Source organism: Atractosteus spatula, chromosome 13 (assembly GCF_055471065.1).
Source record: "Atractosteus spatula isolate fAtrSpa1 chromosome 13, fAtrSpa1.hap1, whole genome shotgun sequence".
In the NCBI taxonomy this organism is placed as follows: domain Eukaryota; kingdom Metazoa; phylum Chordata; class Actinopteri; order Semionotiformes; family Lepisosteidae; genus Atractosteus; species Atractosteus spatula.
The window spans coordinates 26,641,092-26,667,340 of record NC_142718.1 but is presented as its reverse complement, the minus strand read 5'-3'; the positions used below and the strand labels follow the sequence as shown (position 1 = coordinate 26,667,340).

Here is a 26,249-nt window from a genome sequence, read left to right as displayed (position 1 = left end):
TGGTAAGTTTTTTTTTCTATCGCGTAAATCTTTCTTTTTCTCTTTTCAAGACAATAGTGAAAATTCCACTTATCTGCTGGGTTTTAGTGAATGTCTCCTGAATTTGACTAAACGTGAAGATCCATTTCCCCATTTTCGGACGTTCTGCTCACTGTTGGCTGTAACTGAAAGCCCTAAAACCGAGGACCGATCAACAGCTTGGGGCAAGTGTCTCAACAAGACACGGACACACTCCTCCCATTAAGGATGTTTTTACAGGAATGAATCAAAAATGACATTTTCTATTGCATGTTTATTTAGCCTAAAGGCGAAAGCAGTAAATCACAGCACTGGATTTCTGCTTTTCCTGTTCCAACAGCTACAGTCGCCAGTCTTGAAAAAAACAAACACGTGACCTTTTGGAGCGCACAGTGTTAAACAGGGTAAATACCGTCTGAATAACACATTACACGCACATATTGTTGCTCAACAGTATTCCTAATTCAGGTTTGCGAACACCATTTAAACAATGTTTTACATCTTGCAGATATGACAAAACCGCGACTGCCCTCTTGCAGCACATTTTCTTAAGCCGTGAGCTAGTCACGAATTCCTCCTCGAGACATTAAGCAAATGTAGTGGTTTTGAAAAATCTGTGGAAGCTCCCAAAACGTCTTCAGTAGCATATTTGTACATTGTTCTTAAAACTCATAGGTCTCAAAGTTTAAGAGCCAACATACAGTTCCATTCATCCAGTTTCTAACCGCTTTTTTCAATACAGGTTTGTGGTGGGGCAGAACCTACCCCATGAATCAAAGGGCAGAAGGCAGGATACACCCTGGACTGCACGCCAGTCTTTTGCAGCGCAGACACACAGACGCCAGACAGAGACACACTCACACCAGGGTCATTTTTCACATAAGCCAATTAGCCCACCAGCCTGTCTTTGGACTGTGGGAGGAAACCGGAGCACCTGGTGAAAACCTACATGAATATAGAGAGAGCATACAAACTCCACATAGACAGCTCCCTAGGAGCTGAACCCAGGACTGGAGCACTGCGAGGCAGCAATGCGAAGGACTGCACCACCCAGTTCCTTCCAATCCACTGCACAAAACAGCTCTTTTGGCATTTCCACAGCACAGCTTGGATTCTGTCATAAATAAAACAAATGTTTGCAATGCGTGTTTGCCCTTCGTTAAAGTTACAACAGTCTTCTTTAGCGAAATAATGGTAATTTATATGTATTTATTTGCTTTCCTGTTATACTAAAATGCTTTATGAAAGCACGATTCAGTTCTTTCTTGTTAGCACTGACTTACATGATTTATAATAGCAGGTTTTGCCTTTCATGTGTTTAGTTCATTGAGTTCTCTTTATGCTCTGCCAGTCGTGGGTTGGTGCCTCTGTGGTTTTGCCTCTGGGCAGAATGGCACCATCTGACTGATGATTCTGACAGCGAGTATTCGAACCGGGAGACAGAGATAAAAGTCATAGCAGCTACCAGTCACGTTGTCCTTTGATTTCCATTAAACTTGCGTCATCTGCGATCACCCACAACTTAAAATGATGAAAATCTCCAGTTTGCCATGATAACCTAATCGGAATCTGTCGAAGTTAACCAAGCCGCATCACATTCTTCCCCAGGCTGATCTGTTAGTACTATTCAATCACATCAATTATTATTGGAAGAAGCGATATCAGTGCTATACATTACATCCAAAGGTATGGACTAATGAGTGAAAAAAACCTGCACTGAAGAGATTCAATCACAAATGCTCAAAGTTCCATTCATGCATTACAGATTGCCGTTTGTTTCCCAAATTATTATGCCACAGCATCTGACAAGCAGCTCATTGAAGAGCTGTATTTTTATAAGGCAACCTCCTCTCATTAATAATACAGCCAGAACGGAAATTAATCAAAAGATTTCAAACCTCGGTACAATGGTGTACAAATCTGTCAGAGGCAGTATTTAAAAAGATTTAAACAGATGTGTAACCAGCACAAGCATATATATATATATTACAATTTCTTAGAATAAATGGTGGGTTTTCTTCCGAGTTTGTTTTGCTCCAGTTCTTTGGAAGCCAGCACGTCAGTATTAGACGCTCATACAATGGCCTGCTTGTGAGATGATTAAAGAGCAAAAGATTTCATGGTATTCTGACTGAGAGGGTGCCTCTGCATAAATTCTAAATAACTTTATTACCGTTTGTAAAACTTTACTGTCATTGTATAAAAACAAAACAGTACAGCTAAACCACAGCAAACAACTCATAAATCCCCGACTTATTAAATTGGAAAAATTGCTCAAATGTTGGTTTTCAGTATTGGCCAATACTATCACCGCTCCCAAACAGGGGAAACCGCATGGTTTGAATCAGGGAGTCTATGAAAAGTAATATAAAGTATTATCCCAACTGCCAAAGGCCCTTATGAATTCATGGAATTCTCAGAAAGGGTAAACCAGCCTGCATTCACATGTGCTGGGCTTACAAATCCCATATAGGAAAAAAGCATCTCTACTCATGACATATTTCCTGTCAACTGCAGGACATAGTCATCGGTCAGTGATCCCAAATCCTGGCCCTCACTGGCCAGTCCACGAGATGCGTATTCTTTTTTAAATAACTCGTGCCTTGCGGCCTTTCAAGACTTGCTGAACTGGCCCAGTGAAACCTTAATCGATCCATCTGTACTCAATATATCCTGAAGCCTTAATCTGATGATTTGTTTGTGCTCCAAAGGCAGCAAAATGTTGACTGGCCTGGATTTTGCAACAGAGCCTTGCTGCTTTCATAGAACAGGGCCGCCCCACTCCCAGCATGCACTTCCGCTTTGCAGTGTTCACAAAATTCATAACTGTTTACGTGAGACCATTTTGGCTGATAAAGGTAATTAGCATAAGAAGAAGTCGCGCCTTGTGTGTCCCTTTCAATACCTGTGTTTGCATGAGGTTACATATGGCTGTTAAAAGTGGATAGAGACATTCAACACTACCTTCCTCGTGACACTTACATTGAGATTTCCCACAGGTGGAGTCTCCTTTTTCTTGAACCTATGTTAGAGTCAATAAGTGAACAGTATAAGCAGATTAACATGTAATAGGTTTATTCCATGCTGAAAAGAGAAGAAAGAAAACAACGTTTCGGCCGTGGAGCCTCACACCTGAAGAAGGCTCCACGGCCGAAACGTTGTGTTTTCTTTCTTCTCTTTTCAGCATGGAATAAACCTATTACTTGTTCCTTTGCAGCCTACGCATGCTGACACAGCTACCCACCTGAACTACTACAGTATAAGCAGATGCCTCCCATCTTCTGCCCACGAACAATCAGTATACCCTTTCAGCAAACAATAAAAATCTGTTTCATGGAGACTAGGAGAAAACTAAAACCTATTAATACATTACTATTTATGTGCTTAAGCTGCCAGTCTTAATTTCAGCCAACATTCGGGTGTGTATCAGATGCATAAAAGTGAAGACAAAGTGAAGTGAAGACAAAATTCTACAGATCCTCCCATATTAATTGTAAACATGAAACAAAAAAATACTGATTGCATTAGCATTCACCCCCCCCCCCCCGAGTCAATATTTTGTAGAGGCACCTTGGGCAGAAATTACTTCTAATGGGGGGATAAGTCTCTACCCTCTTTGCACATCTGGACAATGCAATATTTTTCCATTTTTCTTTGCAGAATTGCTCGAGGTCCCTCACGTCGGATGGTGAACAGCAATTTTCAGTTCCTGACGTAGATTTTCGATTTGACTGGGACACTCCAGAACATTGCCATTTTTGTTTTGAAGCTACTCCAGTGTGGCTTTGGCTTCATGTTTTGGGTCATTGTCCTGTTGGAAGTCTGCAGCAGGTTTTCTTTCTTTGTACTTTGCTGCATCAATTTGCCTTCTATTAACACAAGTCTTCCAGGCCCTGATGCTGCGAAGCATCCCGAGTATAATGCTGCCACCATCATGCTTCACAGCAGGGACGGTGTTCTTAAGATGATGTGCAGTGTTACTCTTGCACCCAAACATAGCCCTTAGTGTTGAGGCCAAAAAGGTTAATTCTGGTCTCATCAGACCATAGAACCGTCTTCCACTTGGTCTCACACTCTCTCAATGCCTGCTAGAAAATTGTAGTTGAGATTTGATATTTGTTTTCAACAATGCCTTTTGTTCTGTCACTCTCCCATGAAGCCATGAAGTTGAGAAGCACCAGGGCAACTGCTATTGTATGAACAGTTTCTTCCATCTCAGCCGTGAAAGACTATAATTCATTTGGAGCTGTCGTAGGCCTCTTGGTGTCCTCTCTAACGAGTGCCCTTCTTGCCCTGATCCTCAGTTTTTTAAGATGCCCTGCTCTACAGATTCACAACTGTGCCATATTTTCTCCATTTCTTTAGAATGATTTTACTGTACTTTGGGGATATTCAATGCCTTGAAAATTTTCTTATACCTTTCCCCTGCTTTGTGCTTTTCAATGACCCTATCCCAGACTTGCTTTGAATGTTCCTTTATCTTCATGATGTAGTGTTTGTTAGGAGCCGTACTAATTAACCGTTAAGCCATGTGTATTTAAACTGAACAGAACACCATATAGGTGGACTCCATTCAAATGTGACATAAAACAAAAATTGGTTGTACCAGAGCCTGTTTAGGAGTGACATAGGAAAGGGGGTGAATACTTACGGAGTGAGTTTTTTTCTGTTTTATATCTCACTTAGGAGGATCTGTAGAATTGTTTTCACTTTGACATCCTATAGTGTTTTGTGTCTGTCAATGGCAAACAAAAATCCCAATTAAAAACAGGATTACATCTTGTAACACAAAATGTGAAAAAGTCCAATGGGGTTGAATATTTGCGATAGCCTCTGTACATACGTGAACACACCTCACCTCCAGGTTAACCACAGTGACCTCAAATTAGCAAGGTATGAGAAAAGCACTTCACAGGTTTTGCCCTCATCCTGTCTTTTCTTTAACAGATAATATACACACAGCATTCAATCCCAGGTAGGCATTGAGAAGTAGTGTTCTGTAGTATGTGGCATTTTTAGCGAGTATCTCTGCAGCTGACATTTGACGCACTTCTAAAATTTGTCTCCCTCAAACATCCTGTCAATCTTGGGAAACACAGTGGAGATTCACTGCAGGCTCAACTGGATTTCTCCATTAACAAGACACATGCAAATGCTGATAACACTAAAAAAAGCTATCCCATTGTGCTTACAGAGAAAGGACTTACAGCGCTTCATGCTTAGTTTGCTAAGTGGCCAGATATAACATTACATGTTTGCCATATTGGAACTCTTGTTTGTATGCACAATATGGGCAATGCTCTGTCGTGTAAGACTTTTGCACAACCCTCGCAATGCACAAAGCAGGCCTTGGAAGAACAACAGCATGCTTCTTCATTCATAAGCACAGACTTCTCACATTTTTGCAAGAGAATGACAACTGTACATTTTCTCATCATGTCAATATGAATGTCAGCATTGAGCAACCTTTTCCTTTGGTACAATCGCATTTCTCTGCACCCACTTTTTTTACGAAGAGCGACACTACAGAATCTGAAAGCTAAACACCACCCTTTACACACAAAAAATGATTTACATGCTTTATTTTGTAAATGCATACGTCTGCTGCAAATTCTTGCATTCAGCATCATTCCTCCAAAATGACCATTTTTATTAAATCGTTGTGCCTCCATCAATGCAACATTTTATTCTCCATTCAAAGTGGGTTATTTGTGTTTGAAAAATATTCGTGTGAGAGGGTTGATTTGTGCTGTGTTCTCACTCCTGTGGTGTCGGCAATCTTGCTTTCCAGTTGTACAGCAGTCCTACAATCCCATTAGCATAAATGCTTCATGTAAGCTTTACAAATAAAGTGACGAGAGGGGAATAAAATTAAATCTGTGGCCTGGGAATGATATGAAAGATTTTTTTTTTGGCACAAATGTATAACACACTCCCTTTGAAGCCAAAAACAGATGTAAAGTGTTATGAATTACTGGCTCACACTTCCAGGGGATAAGTATCTTTAAAATGCAAGAGGACTTTTTAAAGTACCTATAAAAATCAAACTAATTTAAAAACATTAAAGAAGAAATGGGAATCCATTGCCTTTCAAATATTAGCTGACCATCTTCAAAATTCACTGCTTTTCCTTCAGCTATAACTAGAATTTGCACTTACCTGTAACACAACATGTGAATGGAAGTTGAATATCTTAATTTTTTTCAGAGTAAATAACATACTAGTGCTGAAAGAGTATGCAGCGTGCCTGTTTTGTCATTTTCTTAAAAACAGAAAAATGGCATAAAGGGAGACAGAAAATTGAGTTTTCTTGCAGCAGAATGCACAATAATAGTTACATTGTCCTTGATCGAATCTCTAAAGCACCTCTAGAATGAAAGCATTCTAGCTCATTTAAGCTTCTCCATTAAGTAGCTAGGTTTGCTATAAATATGAATCTGTGGTTTGTATCCCCCTTCCAAAAAGCCTTAATAACCTCAAGTGCATTAAAAATGAACTGCTCAAACTCTTTTTGAAAAATGGTTCATTCACATTTTATTTTACCTGACCAATGAACGGAAACTAGCAGCCCCCCCTCCCTTCTCCTAGTATAAAAACATCAGTATCCTACCCTTTCGAATCCAATAAAAGAATCACTTTAAAGATACAATTACGGCTGCCCCATGCTGCCAGTTTCTCCATCACCCTCGTCTTTTAATTCTGTAATCAGCTTACACCAGGTGCCATATCACATTCAGCACACCACAGTCAGTCAATACAGACATCCCCAAACACACAGAGGCTGGTTTTGTCAAATGTTTTATTGAGTGTAGACATCTGGGGTACTGTAAAACATGCATTATCTGTAGATTCAGAAAGGAGCAAGTTGCATTGTCGCAGCTGTCAAATGTGTCAAGTTTGGCTTACATGATGGAGATTAATGAAGTATCATGAGAGTAATGTGGTTCTTCAAATGCTTCTACAATTTGGAGTGGGGTCCTAATCTTAAATAGCAAAGCTGTCAACATTTAGTGGACCTGTGCTTTCGGGGAGCTGTATTATCGAAGCCAAAAACAAACACAGATAATGGGGCTGGGCAGAGGCACTGCTGATCCTTGGCAGGTACCAATCACTCCTTCCAGCTAATTCTGTCTAAAACAATGAACAGCCTTCCCTCAAAACACAGTTCATTTACTGGGGAAAAACGCTTCCAGATCACTTCTTCTTAGGCTGATTTGGCGTATTAAATTTAAAAAAGATAATATCTCCATCTTCCACAGTGTAGTTTCTACCCTGTTGTCTGTATTTTCCAGCCGCCTGTGAATTAAACAGAAATATATACATTTTGAATAAGAGAAAGCATACAATAGGGTTATTGTACATCCCCGTGCTGTGATACAGTTTTCTTAAAGTATATTAGGCTCAAACAATGGTGTAGAAATTCCATTTTTCAGTCTTAGATTCGTCCAAAAATTGCATGTGAAATTTTACAATGCATTTCAATCAGGCATATTACTATTTTAAAGTAAAAAGTTTCAAGGTTTTCTTTATATACATTAGCTTTGCCTTTTTCCTTCTCTCAAACTTCATATAATTCACTTGATGTGCTAATATGTAATAGCTTATGCATTCTGGTTGAACAGAGTGTACAATTAATTAAAAGAATCAATGTTCCTTTTAAATGCTCTGGAGACCATTTAATCCATTCTCAATACCACCAGAAAACACTGGTTGAAGGAGGGGGAAAAAAAAATCAATGGCTATTTGTGATTCCTGAGTATGTATTAAACTAGACACGTCTAACCAGTTCATTTGCACTTGAAAGCAGCCATCTGGAGGAGCAAGCTTTGCCTAAGCAGATATGATTACTAATAATGTGATATCCCTATACACTATAAAGCCCACACAGAGCTATTCAATGTCTAGTTCATACCACTGACATTAAATGGTATTAGCTATGCTGTACTTGGGCTCAACACTGAAATACACTTAAAAAAAGGATTAAGCAGATAACATGCAGTGAAAACCTAAGCTGTGATCTATCTTAGCCGAATTTTCAAGACCTTCAGAATTAACCTGGGGAATTTCACTAGTGCGCCAATTTATGTTGCTTGCTCTGTGTTTTTTTTTTGAAGAGTACTACAGCACCCAGCTAAATTAGCTAGACTTGTCAAAGAAGCTTTAAAAGATCTAATTAGCACTATCAGCTGTTTATGGAAATCTTAAAAAAAACAAGGAGCTCCTCCCAGTCCCTCATCAAACCATGATATATAAGCACTTGGCACAGCTGAAAGCCCCATTCTTAAACTCCAAAAATAAACTGGCTCTTTGTCCAGCACGTGCCCTTTTTGATTTTTACAGAACCGAATCACTACAACCTAAGAACGAATAACCTTGCTGACTATCTGATTTGACCAGAATTTGACCATTTATTGGACCAGAATATAACCCTGCGGGGACAGTCGAGGCTGAGCCTGAACTGTAAAAGTTTCACTTTGATGTGTGAAGAATCTGAGAGGTTCTTGTTAATTTACACTGTGATAACAGGAAAGCCAATGGAAATCACAGTGTTTTGATTATTACAATTTTAATAGTTTAGTCTATATTATGAAGCTCAATATAAAAATCACCTTCCAAATTCAGAAATAAAATTCTGAAGTATATATTTGTATGTATTTTTTCCCCAACGGCAATTCTACGGCTAATGTCTGATTAACGAATTAATAAAACATGCATTTAAATTGTTTCTAGTAAAAATGTCTAATCAATTAGGAAAAAATTAGATGTTCTTAAAGCAAACAAACTACATTAAGGTACACTTAAGCAGTATCTTAAGGACAAATTAATGGAGATGTGGATGCTAATATGTAAAAATGGTACACAGTATGTTGGATAGCCAGGGAAAATACTGCTTATTTGACTAATAGTGACAAATAAAAAGAGGTGTTTAGACTTCATATAAACTCAACAAAAACATACAAAACAAATGGCTTCAGCAAAAAAAAAACATCAGCAAAATAAAATTAATATGTAATTTAAGCATAACCTTTCTTCTGTAACATCAGTGACTGAAAATTTGTATGTCTACCATTCTATCTTTCTGTGCTCTGTCACTGCCCAGCACTGAAAAGCTGACACTGATCATCTGGGTTAAAGAGAAGGTTCAATTAAGCCTTGCTCAAAAGGTATTTACAAGATTTACCCTTCAACAGTAATTAATAAGTCACAAACTAGTCTACAACCACTCGTTATTCCTGATTCCTGCAGGTGTCTGTTCCTAATCAAAAGGAGATCTACAATATATATTTTACAAAGAAGTACAAACACTTCAAAAGATTTTTAATAGCTGTATAAAGAGAACGTATTTTATAGCGTGAACTCAGATCCAACGTGTAAATGAAAATGACATTCATCTAGCTGTTTTTCCCACGAGTATTGTATTATATGAAATACGTGTGCAATTTAAACAAATAAAAGAAATCTAAATTGCTCCAAAATGCAATATGCTGCAAAAGCGTACACATTATTCTATTCTATATAACTAAATTATATTACCACAGCAATGGAGAGCACTAAGGCAGAACAATCTCACATCTTGTTTGCAAGTTGCGTGGTCAGACAATACAGCACATTGCCAACAAGCCCCACAGTATTTACTGCCTGCATAACTGGAAACTAAAAAGACATTCCCATATTTCTAGAAGACAGAGGTATGGCTACCACTTTTCCATTGTGCAGAGGAACTGCAGTAATACACCATATTCCTCCAGGATACCGGCCACAGAAGCTGACCTCTAGCACTGTGTGGGAGCTGTACTGTAATGTGGTGCCAGTTCCCAGACTGTCTCTCACTTGTAAGTAAGCCAGAGTCACATTCATCTGATGAAATATCATCTACGTGGGGAGGGAATCTGCATGCATGCAGAGGACGAATCATGCAAGAGAAACAGAGGTCTTCCAGGCTCCACCCCTGCCCCTGTGGGGCAGCAATTTGAGGTTTTCATTCTTCTAGATGAGCAAGAGAAAAAGATTTCTTTTTCCTTAACATAAAATTGTGTAAATTAGTTTTTTTCAAACTTGGAAAAAAATCGACGTCATGTTATTTGAAATATAATGGAACATAACTGAAATCTAACTTTTTTTTGGCTACTTAATAAAAGATAAAATGTTTTTTGACAAAAGCTGAAGTGTTTTCCTAGGTATTCAGGTATACCGAGTCTTAATGTGGTGCTGCCAGTTCCCCATACCTGAGGTATGGTGTTCCTGATTATCTGCTCAGTGGACAACCTTGTCCAGGCTGACTTACAATACCTCTGTGAAATATACTTAACATTTTTGAATATACAGTAACCATCGTGTATATACAAGCTAACTATTTAAGTAGGTGGCTGCGTCAGCATGCGTAGGCTGCAAAGGAACAGGTAAAGTTTTCTTTACACCCGAAGAAGGCTCGAAAGCCAGAACTTTGCCTCTTTTCCTTTCAGCATGAAATAAACCTTTACCTGTTCCCTTACAATTAATAGGCCTTGTCTCAAGCCTTGTTACAATGGCTCCTTTATTAAGCTTCAACTTCTCAAATAAAGTTCAAGCATTTAATCAAATCAATGTATTTTCTAGATATAACTATATGAATGATATATGAATGAATTATTATAACAGCTTCCTTTGGATAGGCCAGTTAACCACAAAGTTGCCATATTTAGATTTTGTTTTTTTTAGGGAATTAATATGCAAAACCAATTACATTGACCAAGCTAAACCACACTCTCATCCTGGATGAGAATTAGCCATAGCCACTAAGGTACTGTATTTTTATGTGGAACTGTATTCATTCCCTTCAGTAAAGGGAAAGAATCACAATGTTACTTCTCCAGGTAGATTTAAATTCAGCATATTTAATTCAACCACAAAAACACTCTTCATCAAACAAAACTGAAAATTAAAAGGTACTCGTATTTAAGGACATAAAATGAACCAACACAATATTTACCTGGCATATTTGTTGCATGGGTATTCATTTTTGAAAATTCAGGCTTAAATCCATTGCTGGCATTGACTCTTTCAATTTTGGCCACATTGTTTAAAAACAACATGGGCCAGTAAAAAGGTCAAAACACATTACCAGCTATAAAAGAAGATAATATAAGCCACTTTTATGTGGTATTCATCCGTGAAACAGTTCTTATGTTAAGAATTACACACTTTATTTAACTTGCCTTTTCATATCACTATCACTGAGCTACAGTAGCTTGGGATCTGACAGCAAATATTCAGAGAGATAACTTGACATTCCGTACACCATTCTTTCCTTAGACAGCCCAGTTTTGAATTAGGAGAAAAAAAAATGGAAGAAGTCTGTTTAATATTATTCTGATTAGGACGGATCCTACATATGTGTGGGAAATGAAGGCATTTAGTCATGGAGTCTGTTAACTTGTCATGTCTGGAGTAGGAGCGCGTGGTAATTTCTTCCCCTGTGTAAAGGTGAAGTACATTTGTATTGGCTGCCTAGTCAAAAACCCAAAGTGAGTGTCAGGTCCACTGATCACAGGAGACTTCTCTCATCTGAAAGTAATGTCTAAGCAGCTCCAAAAGAAATGTCTCACCTTGACAGCAGACTCGCTGCCTTCTTCTTTAAAATCCTGGAATTTCATTACTTCAGCCATAATGAAGCCCTTTTCAAAATCTGAATGGATCTTCCCTGCAGCCTGTGGTGCCTTCGTTCCTTTCTGTCAGGGAAAAAAAACAAGGACAATTAATTGTTTTTAAGAAGATGGATTACAGCACAGATTGTCACCTCTTTTGATATCAAATCGGGACTCAATGAAACATTGCTTCATATCGCTTGGCATGCCAGGAGTACAATCATTTCACTCCCGATATTGGAATACTGTTCAGATGCTGCTCACAGAGGCTGCGTTCACTCAAGATAAGGGCATACTGCTGCTATCAATGCAAGGCAGCAATTTTTGATACAGATTTCGAGGTAGTATTGATTTCAGCTGAAGCAATCTTGTTTCATTGTGGGTTTCAGCTCAGCCTCTGATCATCTCTGGTGTCCAAGGTGATGTTTTGGTTACAGAAACTGAGATTATAATTGAATTTATTGACCTCCACAGATCAAACCTAGCAGTTTTCAAATATACAGTAACGTGGGATTTTATAGATATATGTCCGGAGTCCTCGTATTACAAATGTACTCAAAATATAAAAATCAATGCATCATCTCCATGTTAACCCTTTCCTTTCCAGGATTCCTAAACTTTTCACGCACAACCTGATGATCGCCAACATACAGGGTTACTGGGATGTAAAACCACCTTCTGTGGTTTTATCATAGACTTCATCCAAGTGCCTGATTTGAATGCACAAAACAAATCGCAAATCCACAAAGAAAGAATGTACATGTACCATGTTTCAATAAAATAATCGTCAAGCATTGGACTAAACAATTTAGTCTAGCAAATTCCAACTGCATTTTAGGAAATTTAATTTATATTTAGTGTATTGCTATTTATGCAGACTCCATTACCCTTCGGCGCAAATAGTGTATAATCATTAGAGAATTAAAAATTCTAGTCATCGAAGTGGGAGCGGAAAACTTAAAAATAAGAAAGGAAAAAACATCCTTTTCCACTTTTTATGACTTCTGTCTGTCAGTACACCATCAACCCAAGCCTGTGTTCAGGAAACTGTTAAGCAATTTTTAATTATGTATATAATAAGGTCAGGGTCAACATATTTCATGCCAAAGAATGATGTGTATTTAATGACTCCAATATATTACCATCCCCATGTAATTTCATTGACAGAGCACTTACAAGTATAACTACCATTAATCAGCATCAGGGTTTGTCTAGGTGGAGAAAAATACATTAGACTGTGATTTTTCCATATGGTGAATTACAAGGGTATACATTCTGTGCACATATAACCATGCAGAGCTGGCTGATAGATAATGGTGACCTCAAGGCTGCCTAATAAACCATGTTAAAGTGCTGAAGAGCCTGACATTACAGAATGCAGTTTTTATAATAAAAGATGTATTGGGTTAATATAGTTACTCAGTGATGCTTACCTGACTAAATGCCCCTCACATAAAATCAAGGCTACCTACAATCAGTTAAACTAAAATGAAAACCAGCATCCATTTATTGAAGACACTATGATACGGATTTTAATTATAAGAGATTATCTTCGAATGTGGAGACCATTAGGTTTTCAAGATCTGTGGCCTGTATGTGATTGTACCAAAATACACAGATTTTATAGAAAAAAAAAGATAACCATAGCCAAGCAATGAGCATTGGAATGAACAGAAAAATGTTCTTATAGTAAGATGCTGATATTTAAGAACATTTACTGAAAAGTTTTATGTTGTACCACCAGTTTCACATCTTAGTTTGCATCCAACATTCAAGAAATCCCCAGTCATCTCAATTTAAAGCAAGTCAATGCTGTGGTGCAAATGTAACAGGATGTAAGAGATGCCACTGTGTAAATAAAAAATATTTGCACAATTTGTCTGTTACACAAATTCAACATCTGTATTACGATGAGTCCTCCATTTGAAATGCAGACGGTGAACAGTAACTAAGATACAAGAGGAAAAAGCCACCCAGCAACCCCAACAAACACAAAATGAAAAGCGACATCAATTTCATTGGAGACAAACCCAGTCACACAGATTAAGCAAGCACAATACCAAGGCTCCTTATCTCTGGCCACAGGAGGAGGGAAGGCAGATTCTACAGGATGAAAAAATTCAGAGTATGTAATAGGCAGAATCAATTGTTACCCTCCTCAATCAACGCAGCCCCACTTTCACTGTTCAACAGCTCACAAATAATTAAAGTTATCCTGGACAATAACCTCATCTGTAATGACTAGCTAACCGCTACCATGACAAACTTCAAATTCCGCGATATCAATCTGTATTCAATAGTGTGGAACTGGATAGAGCCTGTGAATAGCTATGAAACATACCCTGATGGTCCAAGCGCGCACTTCATCTGGTCCAGCAGTGAAAAAGTATTCCAGCTGAAGAGCTGCATACCCACTCTTAATGATCTTGGTGAGCACACTGAGAAGGGGAAAAAAAGATCAACTATTTTAGACCATGCACACACACATTCTGGTTTAATAAGAGAGTTGAAAAAATTCCAACTTCAATTTTCATTTCAGGCACTGGCAAACAACCTTTAACTTTCTGCTTTTTAACTGAAATGTTTGAGGTTTAGGGTAGAAAAATACCTCTGATCCAAAATATACTCAAACATACAAAAATAAGGGTTTATTTTTTTTTCTACCTGTCTTCAAATAGATGAGACGCTTTTAGTACCTTTCATAAATCTGCAGGACGCTACATTCCATGTACGGCAGAAGTCTTTAACCGTATTATTAGGCAATATTTTTTATATTCTGAGAAAAATGCATGCAAAATGTCCAAGTTATAATTATCCAGAGATGACAGATGACAGTTAAAAACTTAATTTAACATAAATCCTTTCACTGTGTCTTACCGTAAAAAGAAGGATTCCTGCTTTATAATGGTAATTACTCTGTCATTTATTATTCTATCAGCACAAGCAATTAAATTACTGCAAGGAAATAGTTGATAATAAAGTGTAGGGAAAATGAATGCTAATTAACCTTTGTGTCTTATGCTCCTCCGTGTACTTCTCCCTTTCCTCATCGCTCATGTCTTGGAGCTTGAGTTCCAGTCCGCCGCTGAAGGGGATGACCATAGCCCCTGGGTCATGACTGTCCACCCACTCTTTAATTTTGACCAACCTGTAGACAGAAAGGGCAGTGGCATACACATGGAACTGGCATGTCAGTGCTTCGGTCATGACCATCTAGCACATCCATATTCATCACAACGCGGTGTGTTAATGCTGCCCCTCTTGTCTGTGGGTCTCCCAGGTCAGAGGGTATCAGTAATGCTGCTTCATATTTATAACACGTGTTTTTGAAACTTTACAGGTCGAGATGCACGTTTGTGTATATATACACAGCAATGAATAACACTGTACCCGGGTAGATTTCTCCTTCCTCGTTTCTCAAAAAGCAATTTTCAGAGGTCTCTGTGCACGTCCCTTCTCATGAATGTGCTCACGTAACTTAAGGATACCGGGGAATTCGGCCTTCTGAAGTTCTCTCCTTTTCAGCCATTTTAAAGCCCTTCTGGTTTTCGCAACTCAAGACAAAATAATTGTTCTGGCCAATAGGCAGTAACAGCAGGACACCTGACATTATGGGACAAAGATAGCCTTGCAGTTAATCACGATTTTCTTTCTGAACAAAGTGGAAGGAGATGGGAACAATTATGAGATTAGGCACACACCCATTCAGCAGGGGCTTGGACTCATCCCAAAAAATAGGTTCACAACCCAATTTTCACACTTCAGTTTGTTAGCGCTCACATGTAAGATTGCTTAAGAAATATCCTGTCATTACCTTTAATCCCCATTTCCGTTTTAAACCTGTTAAAGTACTAAGAGAAAAAAAAAGCCAAGACCATACTAAATGCCAGTGCTATTTCCCCAAACACAACCAGTTTGTCATCTCTTCAAACTAAAAAAAAATCAATCCGAAAAGCTTGCTGCACTGGTTCGCACTTACAAGGTAATCGCTTTTCATTTTTCGCCAAACAAAATTAAACCCTAGTTTATTACTGTATACTGGTGGAGGAGTTTAAATAGCTCAACTATAAGTAAACATAGACCCACAGACAGCACCAAGGACAACCGAGAAAGGTAAAGACATATTAATGGCTGAATACATGTAATTTACAGTTTAAGCACGTGCAATAGGTGTACAAATCTTATAAGGATCTTTATGCCTAAACTATATGTATAATAAACTACTTACTTTTCACATCCATAACTATCTAATACTTCAGGAACTGTAGTTGTGCAGCACACCTGGTGATTTTGTTGGAGCTCTGATTTACGGTGATTTAACATAAGACAGCAGACATTTATTGTAAAGAACAGTGCATGGTGTGACTGGTAAATCACAAACTCATCAAAACGGGATGCGAGGAAGAGAACTTTGCTCCTTGCTAAAAATCCCATCTTCGATAATAACAGTTGTGGTTTGTCATTTTAAGAGCTTTGTGATCCGCTCTTACTGGGATTATTTGCATTCCTCAGGTATTCCATTCGACAACACGGTTGAATAACGATTCACAAATCATTCTCCCAACTCTAGTCAGAGGCTTTGATCCAGTGAATAGACCCCTGTACCTGAAACTATAATTGGTGCAAACCTGACAGTGCTGAGCATCACAAGCTAAATAACAAAGAGACTCTTTTTAAAGTGTTGACAGATGATTTTCATAATGTAAAAGCAGAAAGGGTAAGAGCGAACGGTAAATGAGCACAGGGGTTTGAAGGTCTTTAAATTGAGTGACATGGGACCTGACAAAACCCTGCGAGAACAAAGTAATCAAATTCTCCAGGCTCCACTGCTCTGCTTCGTTGCTTTACAGATTAAAGTTTACTAAAAGGCAACACTTTAAACCAATTTAAAATTTTCCATCGACAGCTATATTTTAAAACAAAATGCCTGGCACGATCTGATGATTTGCACAAGCAGCAGTGCACGTGTAGGCTGCCTTTTGCTACTGTCAAAACATGCTTGTGATATACCATACCGAGCTCTCCCTTCATTTGCAAAATAATATTGCTACAAGCGTGCCTTTTTATTGTATCGTCCTAAGACAAACCAATGGGATGATGTAAAATCGCAGCGAAAGATGGCTTTCCTTAATACATCGACTAAAACAGGCCTCTACAGAAACAGACAAAAAAGGAAATGTGAAACACAAGGCACAACCTGACAAACGAATTGTGAAATTCATTGTTTTTGTTAGGTTCAATTGTTTTCGTGCCCTGTACACATCCAACCTGCTGGAGAGCTGTAAGATTTGACTAAATCTGCTCATCCTTCCTACTTTCGCACTGATGGTAGCCATCATCCACAGCACTCACTGTCATTTCCCACTGGATAGTATTTTAAGGGACTTTTATTAGTTGTTACATAATAGGAGCTGAGACAATTTCATTATCAAAGAACAGTGTGAAAATCTTACGCGGGGATGGTATGGTGAGTGAAAGGGGAAGCTCAAAAACAAGACAAAGTGAAATTACTCATGTTACCAAAATCATGTTACCAAAAATAAAAAATGGGGTTTACCTTCACATTTCTAGAAAAAAAAAAGTTATGAACTTAATAATGCACCAAATTAATTTAAAAATGGGATCCTCTCATAGCTCCCCCTCACTGGAAGAAATTATGTGGTACAAGTCAACTTCTTTACTTCATTTTTAAAGTAACATACTGACTGGATAAAATGATATACATTTCTGTCAACTATAAATTCAATTCAAATCATGTTATTTTTTCAACAACTAAATTTTAAAGTTGTAAATGACTCTCTAGTCCTCTTGCAGCTGTCAAAACCTCACTTCTGAGGATTTAAAAACAATACAATAGATTTTTCAACTTCCTGAGAGAGTGTGAGGTCAAATGTTCCTTTTATTTTACCTATGCCTTAATAGGTATGTTCCTATTAGGTACCTAAGTACCTTTTTTAGCTATGTACTGAATATGTTGTGTTTGATTTAAAGTATCAACAGCTCAGTATGGCACAATAACATGTTTCAAGAGTAAAATAACTAAATAAATGTAAAATAAAAACATTACCTTACTACTGACCTATTGTTACATGCCCAGCACGGCAATATGTGAATCTATGTGCAGTTCAATCATTCACAGTTCCACTAATAGAAAGATTCAGCAGTTTCTAGTCCAGACCTCCTCCTCCTCTGAACAAATGATGCCTGAATTTTTTATTCTTCTTATAATGGAATTTCAATGGCCTTCACTGCAAATCTAGTGGAAATTTTTGCATATTAAGTGGAAAAAATTAAATGTTAACCACGTTTTAATGTGATTAAGGCTGACAGGGTCATTATTTCTGCTAATCATTCATCTGCTTAAAAAGCTCAAACAAGTCTGAGGAACAGACAATGTTTGTGCCATTTTTTGTATGTCCCAATCAAAAAACAAGTGATTCACAGTGCTGTTTTTTAAAATAGTTTTCCTAAATTTATTTCAACACACTTGCAATTACAGATATTTATCAGTCATCATAAAAATACACATAACTAAACCACACTCATCACCTTTTGTGGATAAGTCACATAGTACAAGTTGATGTAAAGTGCCAGGAGATCAGCATCATACACAGAATGGATAGAAAAGGTAATTGCATTCTCTCTACACTGGCTGTATTCTCTTTATAAGCAAAAAGAGCATATAGAAACACAAAATACAGACAGTTTCTGTCTTGCCTATTGGCCAGAAGGCCAGAATGTTAAATAAGGATCACAATCTTTTGAAGACCACAATATTAGTTAAAATCATTTAAAAGGAAAAAAAAGTTTTTAAAAAAAGGGTCAACACGCTGGCTCCAAGTGGGGATATATATAATAGACCAAATCAACATTAATAAACTTATGCCTTTGAAATTAATTTAGAACATGAAAAGCCCTTCTGACACTTTAACTGCAGAGTTTGAATTGAGCACACCGTAAATTGTTACCAGAGAAACACTACTCATGTTTGTTTTAGGACTTCAAAAACAAAGGGCCAAAAACAAATTTACTGGTACTTTTATTGCCTTTTTGCCATCACTGCCAAGAATCGCTTTAGCAAATAAAGTGCGAATAAAAGAGAAATTCAACCCTTTTCCGACAGCTGAAGGTCTACTGAAGAGAGTTTGAGGAAAAAAAACCCTCAATCACTGCCCTTTTTTGCCAGGGGAATAATTCAAGAATTTTCACATGCCTGCGGTTGCCTCAAGCTGTGTAAAACCTTTGATCTGGAGAAATTACTCAAGGGGAAAACAATTAACTCTCCAAAGTACAGGTGCAGCTACCTGATCCAGTGGCTTGGACCTCTCCTTTATTTCTTGTGGTGTTTTACCTGCTTGCATACAAATGGGTTTATCACCACAATTAAGACAGGTAAACCCATAAAAAGGGATGGGACAAAGGAGCCTGACACCTGGGCATAAACGAGCCTTTTCAAATGCAATTCACCACTTACAAAAGGGGGAAATAATCTTCTTGGAGCTGTAAAACTCCTGACATCCCTGGGAGAAGAGATTCCCACTCCATAGCCTCACTGCTATCACAATCTCAGGGTGGTGTGCCAGACACACAATCAACTTAGTATTAATATCGGCCTCAGAAAGTCTCAGAAATGTCTGACCAGTATTGCACATCTCCGCGGACATTCCTATTTCTCTGTGATGCTATGCACTGATGCTTCAACTAATAACCTCCTGATTTTTTTTTGCTCCTCTTCCTTTTTTATTCTTATCTAAACGAGTCCCTGCTGAATGTTCTAACACATGCTATTGTGTTCCACACCCCCCCCCACCCAGAAAAAAGCACATATGAGCTCATGATGTGATTTGCAGCTAGAAAGTCATAGACTCGGTGGGAAGCTTTTCATCCTCCCAGCAGTAAATTCTTTTGAGGACATCAGTGTAGCCACTGTCGTTACCTGCAGATTACTTGTATTTCCTTAGCCTGTGTCCTGCAATCTTAGGAATGATGAAGGGTCATTAGAGGACTGAGTAGGGAATGGAATGAACTGCATAAGTTCTTTTATTTTCCCCCATGAGCTGTGTGTGGGGAGGTTTCAATTCATTCCTGTTAAACAACAGCGATTCGGCTATGAAGATTTTTGACCGTGCAGTAGTTGTGCACCATATGCAAAACTATTACAGCACACATTCATTTAAAATTATACGGTAGGAAGTGTTTGGCTAACAAGAAACATACTGTGCAGTACAGAATTAAACTAATTGGATTAAATGCACAATTTGTAAATATGGTCAAATGTATTTTAAAAATCCTCCAAATGAATCGGTGGCATTCTTCTCCAAAATATAACACTTTCCCTTGAAATATCCCTAAATAAACAGAATTAATCCGTCACGATTCATAAAACAGCCGTTTTTTTCCCCCAGTTCCCATTGTGAATTGTTCATTTACAAGATATTTTTTAAAGCGAACAATAAGCAATGTTGAGCACACCTCTTGCAATATTCAGAGAAGCAAATGCGTTGCCATTCATTGCTGTTGACAGTAAAAAAAAAAGTCCAAATCTGACATTGTGACAAGAGCTGGAAAACTGTAACACGGCAGAATTTCTTGCGAATTTTTCCAGCTACTTCTTATAAATGCTGTCTTAGATGACAGCTTAATGTGTACCACATGAAATATTTATTCTCAACCCGTGTCAGACTGTCTAGCCATCCAAGGGAGTACAAAGAATGTCACTTATTAGAATAAAAGCAGAAGGAAGGTAATCAAGGACATATGTAACATCAGCCAATCATGCCCTGTTTCAACATCCCATTCCATTCATAACAGTTCAACAATCGTTCTGATAACAAGCTTTCACAAGCCGTATGTGGCAACACAAAATTCATTTATTTAGCTCATTAAACTGGCTCACTACAGGACACTTGCTGTGACATATGAATTTTTGTTGCAACCTTATCTCAAAGATAATAAATAACAATGTGTCTCTGGAATAATAATCAAAATATATCATTACTCAGCCTTTTAAAAACACATTTCCCATATACTATCAATAGCAAATTAAAACTAAGCCTTTGAATCATAATGCTAGGTTAATGTGTGAAACCTGCCTTATATTTTAATTCAGACACATAACAGCCACGGCTAAACTAGATTTGTAATATTTTCAAGGTGATCCTCTTCACTTCATTTTACTAGTAGATTGAAACAGATTCATCTGAAGAGAGTCTATTAGAAGACTTTTTAAAGTTGCCACTGTGGAATGATTGGATATCCCCTTATTTGGCCTTCTTGATGGAAATACCAAAAGAACAAAGGTTAAATATCACCGAACAATTCTGTACTGTAATGTCAAACTAAACACAGATCTTCCTGTAGTTACTGCATGTAGTGAAAAAGAGGTAACTATTTCAGATGACAAATTAACACAGAAGTACATCAAACTCCACAGAACAGAAGAAAGCGTCACCTAAAACATAAATATACACCTACTTAATGAATGAAGCACAGTAAAAAATCTTTTAAACCTGCCTCTATGCAATTTTTTAAGATTGAAGGGAAAAATGGTAGTCTTATATAGCATTAGCGGGAGTGCATTAGAGCATTAATTTTTTTTAATTTAATTTGAATTTTCAGTCAATAATGAAAGGTAAAAAATAAAATATCTGCTGCTAAGTAATCTTGTATTTTTAAAAGCAATATTTCAGTTCCTCACCCTCAGTATTCTCTTAACACAATGTATGCAGCACAGTTTTTTTTTACATGTAAGTATAAAATTAGACATATCAACCTTTACCAGAAAGTTTTGCTTGAAAAAAAAGCCCTTAAGAGAGTCTGCAAAAAGACTCCACGCTGCACAGTGCTTAATAAAGACTAAACATGTCAGTGTTTTCTTGCAGACTCAGGCAAACACAGCACGTTAAGATCCCATTAGTGATAAAAACAGATCTCTAATAGTACTCCCAAGTAACAACAAAGGATATCGGTGTCCTCCTTTAACCTAACAAAGTGAAAATTAGAAACTAGTAAGAGGCAGACTTATTTTACCTGAACCCCAAGACACTTGAAAACAAACAACCAGTTCCAAGAGCACTTTATTAGGACCATCTGTTCCTGTTTTACTGTGCACCCTTTCCAGTCATTTTCACTCATTACAAACTTGGCTGTGTAGGGGATTACATTACAACTTACAATGCACTGCTCCGTCTGTACCTCATGGTGGAAAAGGTTTCTACCGGCACCTCAGAAGAACAAAAGGGGCTCACGGGAGAACTGTTCTTGTGACCCCAAACTGCTGCCATGATTTTACAGGGCAGCAACCCTTCTGATTCGTATTTAGAATTAAATTACTTTCAAAGAACACAAGACTAATTCTGAAAGAAAAATGAAAGTAACAACACACCAGAGAAGACTGCTGTTTTTTTTGCACATAACAAATGTTCAATTACAATCTTATGGCTCGAGAGTCAGTGAGCGTTTCTTGTTGCCGGAAAGAAAAAATACCCACTGTCCCATAGTTTGTAGCAGACATTTCCGATGTTTCTCTTTCCCACTGTTTCATTGTTCTATCAACTCTTAAACAAAACATGCTTTCTTACAGGAATAGCACAGAGCACAAGGGCAGACACCTGCAATAGAGGTCACCTATTCTGCCTGAATGACTTGTTCTTGGACTTGGACTTTAAATCTCTTTTTATTCTGTAGCTCACCCTGAATAGTGGTGTCTGCAAAGCAAGGAGAAAACAACTACTACCTTTGCCTAACGTGAAACATGAGGATCATCTCATGTAGACACATTAATGACAAATGTGTGGCAATATTTACACCCTCTTTGCTATAACAACATGAATGCCATTCCAATTCGTTTCACTTTGATTTATTACCAAGTACTCTCCCAAATTCAAAACACAGACGTCAGCGTTTTTTTTCCTTTTCAGATCATAGTTATTAGCAAGTCAAAATTCCATTATCGGTAAACACCTGTGGATCAATGGGCTCTCACGCACAATTTCCAAGTATGGACTTGTGTGTGGTATTCCACCTTCTCTTTGGTCTGGAAAACCAAACTTGGGCTGATAGCCTTTGGGCCTGACTGAGCTGATTGAAAGTAGTGGTCTTTGCAAATCTTTCCTTACCTTGAGTGCCAGTTCCAAGCCACACTGTACCAGCACCACCTTCAGGCCAGGCTGGGAGGAGACTACCGATTCAGCCACCCCTCCCCCGACAGCCCGACCCCCAGATTTCACCATCTGAGCAGACAGGCCCAGCGCCTGGCACAGCTACACTTTGCCTCACAGGCTAATTGTAAGTCGGGTGAGGGGCTTACTTGGAACATGTCCAGTCCTCACATTCTGAACTTTTTAAGGCTGAAAGCCGCCCTCTTCCAATTTCCCTCAAAAATGTTGTTTAAAAGGATGAAAATTGCTCGCTTGAAGCTCACTGTAAATGAAAAAGGAGAGTTTGCTACCTTCAACTGAGGGCTCCTACAAAACCAAACACACTTGGCTCACCTTTTGCCAAGGAAGACAAGTCACGTGACGGTCAATCACGCTGAAAATCTTTTCAAAGACAATAAACGCAACTATGAACCGACTGCTAATGTTCCTCTAAGTGGATGGATATGATGGGAATTCTTTTGTTTTCCAAACGTTAGACCGACCCTCTGTGATGCTGCATGAGCTGCTGCCACTGTTTGCTCTCTTAGTGATGGACTCATCTGCTTCATGCTCTCTAACAGGAGCGCTGCAGCGCACAGAGAACTGAAGCCATGGCCAAGCAACCGAATAAAAAAAGAAAACAGCAATCTCTTTTCGGCTCTTCAAGATGCCATTCTCTATCACGCAATGCTTCCCACTCATAAAGACATGACAAATACTTCCTCAATCATTTTTTACGAGCAGGGATGTGCAGGGGGTAGTCAATGGCTAGCTTGAGGGAAAATAGGAACAGCAGGCGGCAGAAACTGTGCAGAAAAAATGGCTATGTGGTAAATTCTCCTCTGGAACATCACTCGACTAGCCTGGCTTTGATCTCCTGACTGCAATTACACTAAAATCCAAACGAGCAAGGAGTCGCCTTTTCATTTTTTTTTATGTATTTACAACATACGCACACAAAAATGTTTCTTTACATGACCCCTGGATTACGAATACCTCTGCACTCTTGAACAAACAACAGTTTCCTTATTACAAGAAGAACAGATGCTGATGTAGCGGACACGCAAATTCAGGAGCATTTCTGGTAGCCTAACAAGTCCTCATTTTTCTAGGAAAGCTGTACAACTTCAAGTGTTCAAGTAGTCTACCTTCAGCACTCATAGCTTTTTAGTATAGCTATGCAGTGAAAACCAAAACTAAGAATATTGATTACTTAATAAAAATGCTTACAATCTTAATACATTTCCACAAAACGATGAACTTGCTTGTTTGCCATATTTCAAATTCCTTTTTGCTTCTTAAAGCTGAGATAGCAATTTGTCTGATGGTTTGCTTTGAATAAGCTATAACCATGTCATCATCACAACTGGTCTGGAGAAAAACTCAGGGAGCCTGGCGACAGCAAGATCGCAGACTGGCGTCTCAAGAGCAGACTGCCTGCCATTAGGCTCTGAAAATAGCATTTATTGTGCAATTAGAGCCGGTGAGATCTACCTGTAATCATCTCTGTACAGGTGTGAGGAGCTTTTCGGACAAGGGAAGTGACTCATCAAATGTCAAATAAATAAACTTTGAAGCCCGCCATGTGGCAGTGAGCCTCAGGAAAGCTCAGCATACAGTATGCGTTGTCAAAAAGTCAAAAGATTTATCACATTTGGGTTAGGCAAAAACAGAAAAAAAAAATCCTTCCTGTCGTTGACAGATATTTTACAAGGCACGGATTCCTTGATTTATAAAGGTTAACCTAAAATGCGCAACCTACTGGAAGGAATCACAGTCTGATACATTGTTAGGCTCTGCTGTTCGCAAGAACACAAGCAAGGAACTGTGACATGTAGAACTATTTGGTCATATATTTCCTAGTCTTGACTTAAGTAAATAGACACACCCTGAGATTCAAACAGGGAGCTTCCGTCACAAAATGAGCACGACTGCCTGCGGAAAGCGGGCCAGGCAGGACCTGAGCACTCAGACAGAAATGCCGTGAAACGAGACATGGAAAAATTCTGAGGTTTCAAAAGGGGAGTAGAGGTGGGTCAATGACACCGCACTGGACAGTCCCATGCTGGCGATCAGCTAAGTGATTGCTCATTTTAAGAGAAGATGACCACTGTGTTAATGGGCGTCCTGGATGACCAAAGCAAGGTGATGTGAAGAGCAGGCAAACCCTGCTGAAAAACAGGAGAACAAGAGAAAGAGCTGATGAGAACACTTCAGACGTTATCTCCACAGCATGGGGTATAATGGAAAAGCAGTAAGACCAGACTCACAGGTCAGTTGTAATTAAAATTACAGCAGTCTTGTTAGCTGAAATTACAACTGCGGGGATATTTTGGTTACACACAAATACGGCCAATTATAGCGTAATAAATACAACTACACTAAAAATGTAGTATTGACAAATGTAGAAGATAACACAACTATAATTGCAATTCAGACATCTTGACAGACATTGGATCACGCATTTTTCTAATGATGTTCTAAAAAAAGTAAGTGTATAACTGGAGTAAAATTGATTATGATGATGAATTACATGTGTACCTTTACTTACACGTCAAGGTTCAGCTACCTTAAAAAATAAATTGCACATCGCCCTATAAAAACTGTAAGTGGTCCTTTCCTGAGATCAAGCCTTTCCACACTGCACAATGTGGAACTCTGTCCGCAAACGGCAACCCAGGTGCTGTGACTCCCGCGCTTTGGAACACTTCCTGTACGGGGCTAGAACAGGAACTGTCACTGAGCAATTTGCATCCTGCAACAAACAGAATGGTCTGCCTGTCATGGAGCAGGGTGAGATCTAGGTCACTGGACTGTCGCAGGAGGTGGTTATCCAGTATTGACTTATGCTTGCCAACACCAATGGCAACCTGCATAGACACAGAAGTGCTATTAATATCAGCTCACCCTGGCCATACAATTCCCATACAGAAAAAGAGTGAGGGCATCCCAGCCCTGTCATGGTCAAGTCAGACACCGGACAGCAATCGAACTAACCTCTGGGAGATATTTTTGAGCCATCCTTGCAAACATATCTAAGAACCTTTGCAAACACGTGATTTGCATTTGAAGAAAGAAAAATCAAACTGATCCGCAAGTAAAAGAAGCATAAGTGAGAATTAATGGCAAGCAAATTGAGGAGAAGCTGTTTAAAGTTTTATGTGCTGAAACTGATGGAAAGTGTCCCCTTGCAGAATGGTATTTGAGACCCTTAGGGGTCTAAACAGGCAAGCAGAACAATTAAGTCATTAACTTGTGAGATTTAGAGCTCGTATGGAGTGACAAAGCAGGTACTCTGTTCCTCCCAGGACAGAGTTGGGAACCATTGCATTTGACAAAAAAGACGCATTAATCCATATATACTGTACCAGTGTAATGCATTGCTCCACAATCGTTTTGGGGCCATTTTCTTATAAATCAAATGGTACTGGACAACAGAAGCCATTATTTATTAATATTATATGGCCAG

At 38.5% G+C, this 26,249-nt stretch overlaps 1 protein-coding gene across 2 annotated transcripts in view; it reads right to left on the bottom strand.

Moving 5' to 3' along the window:
* Window positions 1–6,800: 6,800 nt before the first annotated feature.
* The window catches only part of ola1 (Obg-like ATPase 1), a 52,419-nt gene continuing 32,970 nt past the window's right edge, over window positions 6,801–26,249 (bottom strand). For both annotated transcript variants that reach the window (XM_088930036.1, XM_088930035.1), the window contains exons 8-11: window positions 14,650–14,790; window positions 13,984–14,080; window positions 11,604–11,726; window positions 6,801–7,314 (exon numbers count right to left, since the gene is read on the bottom strand). In XM_088930036.1, the coding sequence (XP_088786162.1) occupies window positions 7,213–7,314; window positions 11,604–11,726; window positions 13,984–14,080; window positions 14,650–14,790 (463 nt within the window). In that variant the 3' untranslated portion in view covers window positions 6,801–7,212. The remainder of the gene's footprint in view (window positions 7,315–11,603; window positions 11,727–13,983; window positions 14,081–14,649; window positions 14,791–26,249) is intronic.